This window comes from Podarcis raffonei, chromosome 8, assembly GCF_027172205.1.
Source record: "Podarcis raffonei isolate rPodRaf1 chromosome 8, rPodRaf1.pri, whole genome shotgun sequence".
In the NCBI taxonomy this organism is placed as follows: Eukaryota; Metazoa; Chordata; class Lepidosauria; order Squamata; family Lacertidae; genus Podarcis; species Podarcis raffonei.
Window position 1 is genome coordinate 1002700 of NC_070609.1, and position 14589 is coordinate 1017288.

Sequence of the window (14589 nt, forward strand, 5' to 3'; positions counted from 1 at the left end):
ACTATATTTAAGAGAGAGAACGGGCCCAAGGCTGCCGGGGGGGGGGGGGAAGAGCCCTTGCGTCATCGCATATTAATTGGGGGCAGAGGTGGGATAGGAAGTTAAAACCCACACAGAAACGTACCCAGAGACACAGAACAACCAGTTTAATAAAGGAGTGAAGTTATTTGATTAAGAAGAGAAAAAAATCCTGTCAGAAAATGACCAGCAAGCGCCAAGCCAAGGAGACTCAGGATGACCCAGCTGCTGCGCCTGAGGAGAATCCTAATATATTGCGTTAGAGATGATGAGGCTAAGATTGGAATTGTCTAAGGTGGAAGCAGAGAAAGAAAGAGAAGAGGCCAGAATGGCAGCTGCCCTTCATCTAGCAGAGAGAGAGAGAGAGAGAGAGAGAGAGAGAGAGGGAGGGAGAGAGAGATGAGCCCAAGAAGAAAGAGACAGGCAGGCCAAGATGGCCCATGAGAAAGAGATGTTTCCTTTAAAAATGGAGGAGATTAAGGCGAGGGCAGAACTGCCGCAAGCAATGTTGGGGGTGGAGATTTTACCTCAGCAAATGTAAAGTATGTTGTAAGGGACTCAGGAGCAGAAGCACAGGGGAGAGAGGAAATGGAGAGCGAAGGGGAAGAATCTGAGGGGAGCGTAGGGGAGTATGACAGTGACCCGAGAGATTCCATGAGCTTCTCCAGCGAATCAGAAGATTCCCAGAAGGGGGCGCCGATGGTCAGGGCAAGGGGGGTCCCAGGGGGGACGCACCAGAAGCAGGGGGCCAGCGGGGACTCCCAAGGGAGCAGCGGAGGATCAGGACCAGCTCCCCCACCAGAGCGCAGTGGGGGGGAAGAGTCACATGAGTCAGGACCAGCCTTTCCTCCAGCGGGGAGAGAAGATGAGTCAGGGCTGACCACGCCCCCATCGGAAAGTGGGGAAACGGAGGGGAGGTCAGTTCCAGCTAGCCTCCCCGAAGGGGGGAGCAGTGACAGCAGCAGTGCAAAGGTCAGGAGGAAGGTTGCAGGCTGGGCGCGCACGCCAAGTTCAAATGTACAGGCACGCAGGACAACAGGAAACCCGGATTGGGAACCAGGTCCTAAAGCCCGCCGGAGGGAGGGGGAAGATTCAGGGGACTCAGCGTCAGAAGAGTCTAGGAAGGGCGAGACCCCGACGGACAGGCGGAACCAGAGGAGGAAAGAGCAGAGGAAGAGGTGGAGCAAGGCTAGAGTCTTAAACTGGTGTCTGGGGGGAGGAGATTCAGACGGAGCTTCAGCAGTCTAGAGTTTGAGACGTAGGGCTGCACGCTGCGGCTGTGGAAGTGAAACTGAACTTCAATAAAGACTTTTATACTTAACAACGAAGCGGCGTTGGTCCTTTGTGAGCTGGGACCTCGGGCAGCTCTGACATATGTACAGTGGTACCTCGGGTAACAGACGCTTCAGGTTACAGACTCCGCTAACCCAGAAATAGTACCTCGGGTTAAGAACTTTGCTTCAGGATGAGAACAGAAATCATGTTCCGGCGGCACATGAACAGTTTCAGGAGGCCCCAGAACAGTTTCAGGTTATAAATGGACCTCCAGAGCGAATTAAGTACTTAACCCGAGGTACCACTGTAAAAGGTGATGGTGTGCAGGCCTAATGGTCAAAGCTTCAAAATGCCAGTTTTCAAAATGAGGCAAGTCAAATATTTCGGTCCCGTCCCAAGGGGTGGAAATCTACAACCTGATTGGAGCAAGGCAAAGGTCCTTCAAGAGGGGCCTGGACCCTCCACAGAAAGAGAAAGAAGAGCTTTTCTGGGGGGACAGGGATATTGTCCTCCATTTATTCCTCCTTTTAGCCCCCATGCTGCTCCTTGACATGACTGGGAGAAGAAAGACCAGCCAGACAAGAGCATTTGGAGGGACCAGTGCCAGGCAGCGTTGGGACATTTAAAAACAGCCCTAGATCCGGGGTCAGCAAGCTTTTCCAGCCGGGGGCCAGGTCACCGTCCCTCAGACCTTGTGGGGGCCGGACTATATTTTTTTGGGGAAATGAATGAATTCCTATGCCCCACAAATAACCCAGAGATGCATTTTAAGTAAAAGGACACATTCTACTCATGTAAAAACACGCTGATCCCATTTATGAAATTGAGGTTTTGCTGAAATATAGACACAAAACAACATATGCTAAAACATAAGAAGTGTTGTGGTCAGATCACTTCCTGGTGCAACTAGACTAGAGGGCATTGCGTAGAAGCCCCCAAAGATGCGCCTGAATTTTGGGGTGTTTGGCACCTGCAAACCTATAACAATGTCACCAGAGGGGGAATAAAAGGCTTCCTAGGAAAACCCCCTTGGCTGCTCCTGTGTTGCTTCCAAGGCGACTTCGCTAACAGAGAAGAACATAGGATCTTGATGGCTGAAATACAGACACAAAGCAGCAGATGGGACAACACAGAATGGCCCCCCCAGCCATGTCTGGCAATGTCTCCCCCCTCCAGCCCCCCCGGGACCCCCTCTTGCTGGGACAGGGCTCTCTGCCCCGCAGGCCCCCCAGAGGCCCCCAAGAGAGACTCGCCCCCCCCCCGGAGAAGAGACACCCCGGGTCCCCCATCTGGCCCCCCCAAAGACCCCCCTCTCCCCCGCCCAGACGCCCCTTCGCAGCCCCAGGCAGAGAGACGGGCTCCTCCTCCCGGACACGGGTTCCCCCTTCACACGCACACGCGCCCAGTCCCGGGTTCTGGGTCCGGCTTCCTCCCTGCCCCCCCCCGAAGGGGAAGCTCTGCGCCTGCGCGACGCCCCGGGCTCCTCCGCAGGGAGAGAGAAGGGTTAAGGGGAGCCGAGCTGGCTTCCTAGAGAGGACAGGAAAGGAAGGCGGGCCGCTCCTCCTCCTCCTCCTCCCCTCTGACGTCCCTTCCGGGCAGAGCGGCCTCGCCTTCGCCTGCCGGGCTCTGGTGGGTCTCCTCTCGGGGGAAGCCTGGGGAACTCCCTGCCCCGGGAGGCGGGAAGGGGAGGGAAGAGAGGCTGGGGGTCCGGGAGGGAGCAGAGGGACCTCAGGCCCTGGCCAGGGAGGTGGGACTGGAAGACAGTGAGGAGGGAGAAGGACATTAGGAGGGACATAATTATGAGGGAGAAGGATATTAAGAGGGACATAATTATGAGGGAGAAGGACATTAAGAGGGACATAATTATGAGGGAGAAGGACATTAGGGGGGACATTATTATGAGGGAGAAGTGTATTAAGAGGGACATTATTATGAGGGAGAAGTGTATTAAGAGGGACATAATTATGAGGGAGAAGTATATTAAGAGGGACATTATTATGAGGGAGAAGTATATTAAGAGGGACATTATTATGAGGGAGAAGTATATTAAGAGGGACATTATTATGAGGGAGAAGTATATTAGGAGGGAAAGACCATGAAGGAGAAGTACAGTAATAACCCGGGAGGCGGGAAGAGAGGCTGGGGGTCCGGGAGGGAGCCAGAGGGACCTCAGGCCTTGGCCAGGGAGGTGGGCTGGAAGACAGTTAGGAGGGAGAAGGACATTAGGAGGGACATAATTGTGAGGGAGAAGGATATTAAGAGGGACATTATTATGAGGGAGAAGTATATTAAAAGGGACATGAGGGAGAAGTATATGAAGAGGGACATAATTATGAGGGAGAAGTATATTAAGAGGGACATAATTGTGAGGGAGAAGGATATTAAGAGGGACATGAGGGAGAAGTATATTAAGAGGGACATTATTATGAGGGAGAAGTATATTAAGAGGGACATAATTGTGAGGGAGACGTATATTAGGAGGGACATGAGGGAGAAGGACATTAGGAGGGACATGAGAGAGAATTATATTAAGAGGGACATAATTGTGAGGGAGAAGTATATTAAGAGGGACATGAGGGAGAAGTATATTAAGAGGGACATAATTATGAGGGAGAAGTGTATTAAGAGGGACATTATTATGAGGGAGAAGTATATTAAGAGGGACATAATTGTGAGGGAGAAGTATATTAAGAGGGACATAATTATGAGGGAGAAGTATATTAGGAGGGACATTATTATGAGGGAGAAGTACATTAGGAGGGACATAATTATGAAGGAAAAGTATATTAAGAGGGACATTATTATGAGGGAGAAGTATATTAAGAGGGAAATACCATGTAGCTTCCCTTCTCTCTCTATTACTAAATCTCCTTATGTCGGCCATTTTCCCTCCCTAATTCTTTATTTGATGGAAAGTCCAGTTTCTGAGGCGTCTTCCAGGGCAGTTCCACCCAGAGGGCCTTGCCACCGTCCCCTCGGATCCAGAGCAGGAAGTCCCCAAGGGATGGTGGCTGGAGCTAGACATGAGCCCTGCTGCTCCCCAAGCAGATATGGCTGGCTTGGGGCGAAGCTCTGGACTATGAAGTGGGGTTGGGAGGGACCCCCACTATTGCCCTGGCTCCAAATTACACTTCATACAAATGACTCACTTGTCATTCACAGTTATGACTTCTCCCTCCCCCTTTTCCCCCCATACAGCTTGGAGTCTGAGCTGTGGTGCAATCCAGCCCTGGTTCCTAGCAAGACTCAGCCACGCTTCCTCAGGAAACATTCTTCTCCTCTTCATCTTACAATAGAATAGTGTGTTTGATTCAGACGATTTTCTGCACCTCGCATTAGTACCCACAGAACTTGGCAGAGGACCAAGCGGCTCCTTCCAATCTCTTGGAGACTTCCGAAGAGCCCAGATGGAGGAGCAAGACTCAGCTGGCCCTGAAGCAGGAAGAGGTCATGCCAAGGAAACGGGGAGCAGTGGGGGATTCTGGGAAAACTCTGTGAAGAAGGAACTGGGTGAGGAGGACACCCTCTGCTCAGAGGTGCAGAGCCAGCAGTTGAGGCAGTTCTGCTGCCAGGAGGCCAAAGGACCCCGAGAGGTTTGCAGCCAACTCTACCACCTTGACCATCAGTGGCTGAAGCCAGAAAGGCACACGAAAGCTGAGATGTTGGACCTGGTGATCTTGGAGCAGTTCCTGGCTGTCCTTCCTCTGGAGATGGAGAACTGGGTGAGGGAATGCGGAGCGGAGACCACTTCCCAGGCGGTGGCCCTGGCCGAAGGTTTCCTCCTGAGTCAGGCAGAGGAGAGGAAGCAGGCAGAGCAGCAGGTGAGAGAGACTTTCCTCTGGATACTCCCAAGGGGCTCCAAAGAGGAAGGAGAGTATTCCCAAATCATTTCCTAATGGCCCATCCTTTTTTGGAAAGCATCTAGGAACAGATATTATTATTATTTATGACACCCATGTGGCTGGGTGCCTTCAAGCACATATAAAAGCATAAGAAGGCATCAGATGTCTTCTAAAAGTTATGCAGTTTTTTATCTCCTTCTCACCTGATGGGAGGGCATTCCCCAGGGTGGGTGCCACTGTGGAGAAGGTCTTCTGCCTGGTTCCCTGTAACTTCACTTACCACAGTGAGGGAATCAGCAGAAGACCCTCGGAACTGGACCTCAGTTCATGGGTATAGTGGACCTTTGAGGCCAACACTTTGAATTGTGCTGGGAAACGTTCTGGGAGCCAGTGAAGATCCTTGAGGACCAATGTTTCATGGTCCTGGCAGCCAACCCCAGACACCAGTCTAGCAGAAGCAGGAAGCAGCTTTCACCTCTGTCCCCCGAAAGCGCTTGCCTCTGCCATTCCTTCTCTAACCCTTCTCTCCATTCTCTGTTTTGAATCCTTGTTGCTCTTTCAGAGGAAGGATCTTTTGGCAGAAATGGGTCTTGATTCTTCTGAGGCAGAGAAGACTCCGCTGGACGCCAGAGTGAGGCCTCTGGGTAAGGAGGAAGGAGTGTTTTCTCCCCCGTTTTGTCACATTCTCTTGGTTTTGAAACTAATCTCTGAGTTCTTTGCATCTTTTGGGGGAAGACACCTGGAGCCCAGAGCTCGGGGTGGGGGGAGATGTATTTTTGCACAACTATTATATGAAATGGGTACAAATGTCCACATGTACTCAGCAGGGGAGACATTTACGATACTAATTTGATTAGTTTACAATCACAGTCCAATAATAGCCTACTTATAACAATGTGAAATTACAATACAATTACTAATACCAATCTTATACAAAATTATATAATATAGGCGGCCCCCTCATGCTAAAACCGATGGTTTGATGATTTTCTTGATTTCTCCATTCCAAAATCTTATTAATTTCAATTACACTCCTGTCAAGATAACAATCCTTTATACAACAACTGCAGTATTAATGACTTCCATTCGTATGGAAACATCAAATAATATATAAAACTACAAGTGAGGCACTCCAGTGATATCCTTACTCTTCCTGTGTGTGGCAATCTTTCTGTTCGTGATATTTCTTCCTGTCCTTGTAAAATGTTCTGTCTATCTTTTCCTGGTTGTTGCTGTTCTCCACCATTCCTTGGGCGGAGCAAATATCCCCTTGTGGTTTCAGAAATTCTCCATCACTCTGTCCTGTCCTTCGTTGTTTGGCAACTTTAACAGCAGCTGCAAAAATCACAGTCCAAATAAATAACCTCTTTTTGCCATTTTTCTTCTCCGCCTGGGAAAGAGAGGGATCTGTCAGAACTGCAAATGACTCAGTAATGAACCTTATCAGCTCCCTCACAACTTTCAGATTCCTTACATCCCTCTGTCTGGCCTAAGATAAATGCGCATTTATCCAATTAGATTAAATTCCAAGTCCCTTTAGCATTATTCAGTTCAGTCTGTATATAATAAAGGATGGGGAAGAGTCAGCTCTAATTTTCCATCATAAACATTTTGCAAAATAGAGCTTCCCTCCCTTTTTCCTTTTTGTTTTTACACACACAGTTCCATTTGATGTTATATTCCATATAGGCAATCCAGTTTCATCCCTGCTCACCTGTACATATATATTTTGAACTATTATTCAGTGGCGGACTGCCAATTCATTAGTGTAGAGAAGAAAACTTGATATAAAGAAGCCATAGGCTCCCCTCCCCCCACTCACTGTCTTTGGCAGCAAATGAAGTTTATTCTCAAATTCAAACCTTAAAGATCTTGCAGCTGGTTCAGTTCCGCAGTTTATGAGCTCATCTCTTCCAGCAACGCCTGTACATTAGTCCAAATTGAGCTCTGATTGACAGGAGAACCTCTGCTTCTTAATGGCAGCGAAGGAGGGTTTTCTCTTGTTGCCTCCATTAAGGCAGAGCGGAACCGGAAGCTAGCAGGGGAGACTTGGACAAGCCCCATCTGTACTGAGAGATGCACTGTTTCACCTCTGAGAGAAGCAGGCGCTCACGGTTTCCACTTACCTTTGTCTCTCCCAGGTGACGGAATGATGCCACCAAGACCTGCTCCTTCATCTTTTCATGGTGGTGGAGGGGAGGCAGCAGCTGTGGACCCAGATCAGGTAGGGGGAAGGAGCCTTGTGGGGAAGGAGCGCTGGGATGCAGACTGGCTGGACACAGTTGGATGCAGAGGAATGGTGGGAGGAGCCAGAGAAGAGGGAGCTGACTGGGAGGAGGAGGAGGAGGAGGAGGAGGTGTCTGAAGCTGGAGAGGGAAGAGGGCTGAGGGAGCAGAGGGAGTCTGTGGCAGAGAGCAGCCCAGACTCCGAGGCAGAAGCTGCAGCAGGAGAGAGGGATGAGGAAGGCAGAGAGGGGTCCGGCCGCTGTAGAAAACAACAGAGCCAAGTGAATGTTCTCTAAGAGGACAGCCTTTTCCCTGTTCTGTTAGGGTCCAGTGTGCTTTGAAGATGTGGCTGTCCATTTCACAGACGAGGAGTGGGCGTTGCTGGATCCTGACCAGAGAGCTCTCCATAAGGAAGTCATGGAGGAGAATCGTGGGATCTTGGACTCTCTCGGTAAGGCTCCCTATTGGATCATCCTATCTGTTTTGTAATTCAAGACATCTCTCTAGATGATGAACCTCTGATATTTCGATGGGGCTCAACAGCGCCACCCACAGCACCTGGGATGTTAACACTCCCACAGCAAACCTTGGATGGATGGCTATTGATTGTTTTCCCTGTGAAAACAATCTTCCTCCAGTTCTGTCGTTTAAAACCATGATCAGGCTGTCTGAACTGCCCATGCCTTCTTAAATGTAGGCTTCAGAGTGATTTGGGATGTTGAAGTAGCTTCAGTCAAGTTTCCTGCTTTTGTTCTTGCTTCTGTCTCTCTCTGGTTGACCAAAGAGTTGCTTGACAGATTCCACGACTGAACCGAACAAACTCCATCCCAGAAAAGAGTCAGGCCTTTTGAATCTCAGGCAGTGAACCCTGTAGTAACAATAATGATAATTTTATTATTTTTACCCAACATCAAACATTAAAAACTTCCCAATACAGAGGTTCCTTCAGAAGTCCTCTAAAAGTTGCATGGTTATTTCCTTGACATCTGATGGGAGGGCGTTCCACAGGGTGGCTTCCCCTACCGAGAAGGCCCCCCGCCTCGTCCCCTGTAACTTCTCACAAAAATGTAACATTTAAGTACAGTGGTACTTCGGGTTAAGAACTTAATTCGTTCCGGAGGTCTGTTCTTAACCTGAAACTGTTCTTCACCTGAAGCACCACTTTAGCTAATGGGGCCTACTGCTGCCGCTGCGCTGCCAGAGCACGATTTCTGTTCTCATCCTGAAGCAAAGTTCTTAATCTGAGGTACTATTTCTAGGTTAGCGGAGTCTGTAACCTGACGCGTATGTAACCTGCGGTACAACTGTAAGGAAACTTGAATAATAATAATAATACCGATATGACAAGTTTCTGCTGCATTCTGTGATGTTGAGAATTTAAGAAAACATCCAAATTGGTTTAAGGTGATGCACATCATAATTAAATGTTTAGCCACTAAAGAAATTTTAATTTGACAGCTGCTACACACATTTGTTCAATATATGAAAAGTGTTTTTCAGCACATAGAAGTGACGCGCAGCGTAAATTAATAATGCAGAGTTTTAAAGAATAAGAGCTTTACTGAGTTAAAATAAACTTCTTGATAAACAACATGGTTCCAAACAGGTTGACTGAGATTCCATACTGACTCTGCTCACAACTGAGGCAGACTGACTCTGACTGAAATCTTTCAGAGAACACACAGAGAAAATGGCTGCTAAGTCACATGTCAGAGTGACACAACAGTTAGCAGTTAGGCCTGAATAACTTTAGTAGGCCCAAATGATTGTGCAGTCCCAGCACTTCCCAGCCTGCTTTGCTGCTTCTGCTCTCATGTGTCTTTGTCACATGACAAGAAGTTCACGTTTGCCATTTTATTCCCCTACTCTTACATCGCCCACCACAAGGCAGCTGACTATGACCAAGTCAGTCCAGAGTCAATGTTCCCAAATATTTCTCCAGCTCTTAAAATTTGTTTAGATTTTTTACTGCATACTGAACAACTTAGCATATTGAATATATCTTAATTTTATTTTTTTATTTATTAAATATTTATTGGGATTTTCAAAAAACACAGAACAAACAAGAACAAAAAATAGACAAAACAAAAAAAAACACAAAAATACATAATATTCAAAACTAAACAACAATAAAAAATAGAAAAAACACATAAAGTTTCTGATACTTATTATTCTTAACCTTATTTCTCAGACCTCCTCACACCTCCCCTTCTTGTATTCCAATTTAAATTGTCAGTTCAGCAAGTCCTTAACTTATTTCTTTACCTTAACTTATACATTTGTTCTAACATACTATTGTTTTACTTTCCTTCTTTTTTCCCTTTCCTCAATTTATTTTTAACAATCTTATTTTCAATTAATTTAAAAAGAAAAAGCCAATTTTACCTTATTAAAAACACACATCAATACTTATACCCCATTAATTATTCTTAAACCTTTTTCCTAAAGTCAACCGACATTTCCCTTCCACGATTTACCCAATTTCCTTACCATTAACTAAATATAAAAAGCAAATTATCCTTATGTACCCTTTGGATTCCCAACCTCCACCCACCCTTTTCCCGGTTCCAGTCCCCAACCAATATCCATCAGTCTTTATGTTATTTATTTAGCCTGGAGATCTCACGTCTGAGGCCCTTATATCTCTCTCAGTTCCTTTCTGCCGGTCTCTTTGATGGTCCTTGATGTTAAGCCCCAAGTCTCGGAGGGGCTCCGGCCCAACAGAATCCATGTTGCTTCCAGCCAGTCCTCCATACTTAAAAGCAAAGCCTATGGGGTGCTCCAACTCTTGTTTCAAATTTCTTACAGATCCAAATGTCCCCAAAGCTCCAGCTTTCACCTTCAACCAATTTGTAATCCTCAGGTCTTCAGATCTCCTCCAGAGGAGATCTCTCCATTTTCCAGACTCCCATTCAGACCAGGCTTTCCACATCCAATTTTTATTGTCCTTTTTTATCATCATGTCAGGCCTCATGTTGTAACTCTCCTTTAACTCCTGCAAATCTCCTGCTCCTCCTTCATTTTCTTCAAAGACAACACATTGCTCCATCGTTTCTACACTTTCAGTTTCATTTATTTGTTCAGTTGAATAGGCTTCCTGTTTCAAGTCCTTATCAGGCTCAAAACTGTTGTTTACTGTCCAGTGTAGTAGTGATACCTTTGTAGACAAAGCATTGTATTCATCTTTCAAGTTTCCCAAGAGAACGAGTGCTCTGTCCAATTCTGCTTGGAATTTACATACTCCAGTCATTTTTGTAATGTAGTGTCCCTATTACCCCTCTAGGGGGATTTTAGTTCCTTAATGTTCCTTACAGCTCAAAACCAAAAGTCCAGTTATTTTGTATCAGCCCTCCTTGTTTTCAACAAAGTTGTATCAAATAAACCAGCAGAAACAGCAGAAACAATGTTCTCTTTTTCCAGCTGACAACTAGCTGACTAACAGCTCACTTGACAGCTGTCAAAATCTTCCATACAACAGGCTTTCTCATAGGACGTTCCCGGGTCTCGGGGGGGGGTGAAATTTCAGTCCCCAAAATTCTTTTTATCCTCCAGTAAATCTTCTTATAGTGTCAAAACCGTGAAGTCAAAATCTTTTCATTAAAAAACAAGAAGCAGATTCTTTCGACCTTAGCTGCCCGGTCCTTTGCTTTAAATTGTTTACAAAGAGGGGGGGGTGACTTCCTTTTTAGCCCCTTCCCGCTCGTTCCAAATCCAGAATTAAATTTTTTTAAAGTCCCAATCTCCGTATTACTCACAGGTTTATGTTTTGGAGTCCAATCGGTCTTGGAAGAAGTTGGCGCTCTCTGTTAATGGCTTGCGGCTTCACTCCGTAGGCGAGGGAGTACTCTCAGCACCACGCCTCACCCTGCCTCCGTTCCGAAGCTTTTAAAAGAGCTCCGTCGCGGATTGGGGGGGCGCAAATGGTGCCCGCCGAGTCTCTGTGTTCACAGGCATCCGCGCCTGTGATTTTAAGGGTCTCCGCTTCGCCACAGCGGGCAGACCCAGACGCTACGGAGCCGATTCCCTCCGGAGCTCGGAGGGAATCCGCCATTAAACAATGGCGCCAACCCGGAAGTCGAATATATCTTAATTTTAACAGGGAACTTTCCCGCATTGTAAACCAGACATTTTTACAGAACAAAAGGAACATTATAACATCTAAGTCCCTTCAGTTCTTCTCCTCTCCCAAGCATTAATGAGCATTGTTCCATAATTTGGGAGTGCACTTCTTCCTGAGACTCTAATCCATTTGCCTCTTAGTTTCAGGTGGTGATGAATTGGAAATGAAGAACAAGGGAGACCACAACGAAATCCACACAGTGGAGGAGCCATATCAGGATTCAGACTGTGGAGAGGGCTTCAGTCAGAGCTCCCATTCCACTTCCCATCAAAGAAATCCCCTTGAGAAGAAACCCTATCAGTGCTTGGAATGTGGAAAGAGCTTCACCTGGAAACAGAGTTTGGCTGCCCATCAAAGAATTCATACAAAAGAGAAACCCTATCACTGCTTGGAGTGTGGAAAGAGCTTCAGTCACAGCCACAATCTCACTTCCCATCGTAGAATTCATACAGGGGAGAAACCATATCACTGCGTGGAATGTGGAAAGAGCTTCAGTCAGGGCTCCCATCTCACTGCACATCAAAGGATTCATACAGGGGAGAAACCCTATCAGTGCTTGGAATGCGGAAAGAGCTTCAATCAGAGGGCTAAGCTCACTTCCCATCAAAGGATTCATACAGGGGAGAAACCCTATCAGTGCTTGGAATGTGGAAAGAGCTTCAATCAGAGGGCCAAGCTCACTTCCCATCAAAGGATTCATACAGGGGAGAAACCCTATCAGTGCTTGGAATGTGGAAAGAGCTTCACTCGGAGTGCCCATTTCACTTCCCATCAAAGGATTCATACAGGCGAGAAACCCTATCAGTGCTTGGAATGTGGAAAGAGCTTCAATCAGAGGGCCCATCTCACTTCCCATCATAGAATTCATACAGGGGAGAAACCCTATCAGTGCGTGGAATGTGGAAAGAGCTTCAGTCAAAAAAGCAGTTTCACTTCCCATCAAAGAATTCATACAGGGGAGAAACCGTATCACTGCTTAGAGTGTGGAAAGAGCTTCACCAGGAAAGAAAGTCTAACTGTCCATCAAAGAAATCATAAAGGGGAGAAACCGTATCAGTGCGCGGAATGTGGAAAGAGATTTACCTGGAAATTAGGTTTCACTTCCCATCAAAGAATTCATACAAAAGAGAAACCCTATCACTGCTTTGCGTGTGGAAAGAGCTTCAGTCACAGCTATACTCTCATTTCCCATTGTAGAATTCATACAAGGAATAAACCCTATCAGTGTGTGGAATGTGGAAAGAGCTTCAGCAAAAAAAGCAGTTTCACTTCCCATCGTAGAATTCATACAGGGGAAAAACCCTATCAGTGTGTGGAATGTGGAAAGAGCTTCAGCAAAAAAAGCAGTTTCACTTCCCATCGTAGAATTCATACAGGGGAAAAACCCTATCAGTGTGTGGAATGTGGAAAGAGCTTCTATCTGAGGGCCCATCTCACTTCCCATCAAAGGATCCATACAGGGGGGAAACCCTATCAGTGCTTGGAATGTGGAAAGAGCTTCAGTCAAAAAAGCAGTTTCACTTCCCATCAAAGAATTCATACAGGGGAAAAACCCTATCAGTGTGTGGAATGTGGAAAGAGCTTCAATCAGAGGGCCAAGCTCACTTCCCATCAAAGGATTCATACAGGGGAGAAACCCTATCAGTGCTTGGAATGTGGAAAGTGCTTCACCAGGAAAGAAAGTCTCACTGTCCATGAAAGAATTCATAAAGGGGAGAAACCATATCACTGCTTTGCGTGTGGAAAGAGCTTCAGTCACAGCTATAGTCTGACTTCCCATCGTAGAATTCATACAGGGGAGAAACCCTATCAGTGCATGGAATGTGGAAGGAGCTTCAGTCAGAGGGCCAAGCTCATTTCCCATCAAAGGATTCATACAGGGGAGAAACCGTATCAGTGCGTGGAATGTGGAAAGAGTTTCAGTCACAGCTACGATCTCACTTCCCATCAAAGAATTCATACAGGGGAGAAACCCTATCAGTGTGTGGAATGTGGAAAGAGCTTCAGTCAGAGGGCCAAGCTCATTTCCCATCAAAGAATTCATACAGGGGATAACCCTTATCAGTGCATGGAATGTGGAAAGAGTTTCCATCACAGCTACGATCTCACTTCCCATCAAAGAATTCATACAGGGGAGAAACCCTATCAGTGCTTGGAGTGTGGAAAGAGCTTCAGCTGGAAACAGAGTTTTGCTTTCCATAAAAAAGTCCATACAGGAGAGAAACCATATCAGTGCTTGGAATGTGGAAAGAGATTCATTAACAGCTCCACACTCACTTCCCATCAAAGAATTCATACAGGGGAGAAACCTTTCAAGTGCTTGGAATGTGGAAAGAGCTTCACCTGGAAAATAAGTTTCACTTCCCATCAAAGAATTCATACAGGAGAAAACCCCTTTCAGTGCCTGGAATGTGGAAAGAGCTTCACCAGGAAGGTAGGTCTCAATGCCCATCAAAAATTACACACAGCAGAGGAGTCAGATCAGTGTTAGGAATGTGGAAAGAGCTTCAGAGAAAAAGGAAATCTCATTTCATAAAAGAATACATACAGGATAGGAATCATATCAGTGCCAAGTGTGTGATTGGAAGGAGTTTTGAAAGTCTGGTCTCATTTTTAAAGCTCTTTAAAAAAAATGGACCTTTTAGAAAGACTGAGAGCTGGCTGAAAAAGCCAAAGTCAGGACACTTTTGGACAAGTTTGTTTCTTTTTGAAGGAAAATATTTCTTCTACTCTGAGCCCCTTAAGAGAATTGGATTCCTGCCAGTCAACCACTCTTACCTGGACATCTGATTTGCTATGTCTTCTTGGACACTTTCTTTCTTTTTTATGGTTCATCTCTTAAAGTAATTATTTGGTTTATTTGTTTAATTCGAATCTTAGTTTGAGAAATTGGATTTTATGTAAGACAGCTTATGTGTGTTGGGTATCAGGCTAGAAGGAAAAGGGAGAACAGGAAAAATGCAGGAAACAGAATCTGACTAAAGAGAATTTGGAGAAGCTATTAGCCGGAATTGATAGAAATAGTGAAATGGTGACAAATTTGACCACTAAAGCAGAGACACTGACAAAGAAAATAGAAGCACTAGATATCTCCATGAAACGAAGGGAG

At 46.2% G+C, this 14589-nt stretch overlaps 2 protein-coding genes across 5 annotated transcripts in view; both read left to right on the forward strand.

Moving 5' to 3' along the window:
• Window positions 1-2591: 2591 nt before the first annotated feature.
• LOC128420162 (zinc finger protein 883-like) overlaps window positions 2592-14589 on the forward strand; it is a 36427-nt gene continuing 24429 nt past the window's right edge. The window contains exon 1 of the mRNA XM_053401676.1: window positions 2592-2922. The gene's annotated coding sequence lies outside the window, so the exon portion shown is untranslated. The remainder of the gene's footprint in view (window positions 2923-14589) is intronic.
• Window positions 4508-14589, forward strand: part of LOC128420148 (zinc finger protein 420-like) — a 34771-nt gene continuing 24689 nt past the window's right edge. Inside the window, exons 1-6 of one of the 4 annotated variants that reach the window (XR_008331987.1) lie at window positions 4512-5114; window positions 5698-5779; window positions 7277-7359; window positions 7685-7811; window positions 11621-11807; window positions 12228-14155. Coding sequence is in view for 1 of the 4 variants with exons in the window: in XM_053401638.1 (XP_053257613.1) it covers window positions 4701-5114; window positions 5698-5779; window positions 7277-7359; window positions 7685-7811; window positions 11621-13971 (3057 nt within the window). In the remaining 3 variants the exon portion in view is untranslated. Of the gene's footprint in view, window positions 5115-5697; window positions 5780-7276; window positions 7360-7684; window positions 7812-11620; window positions 14338-14589 lie in introns of those variants that run through there. The other 3 variants (XR_008331986.1, XR_008331984.1, XM_053401638.1) reach the window with 3 other exon arrangements.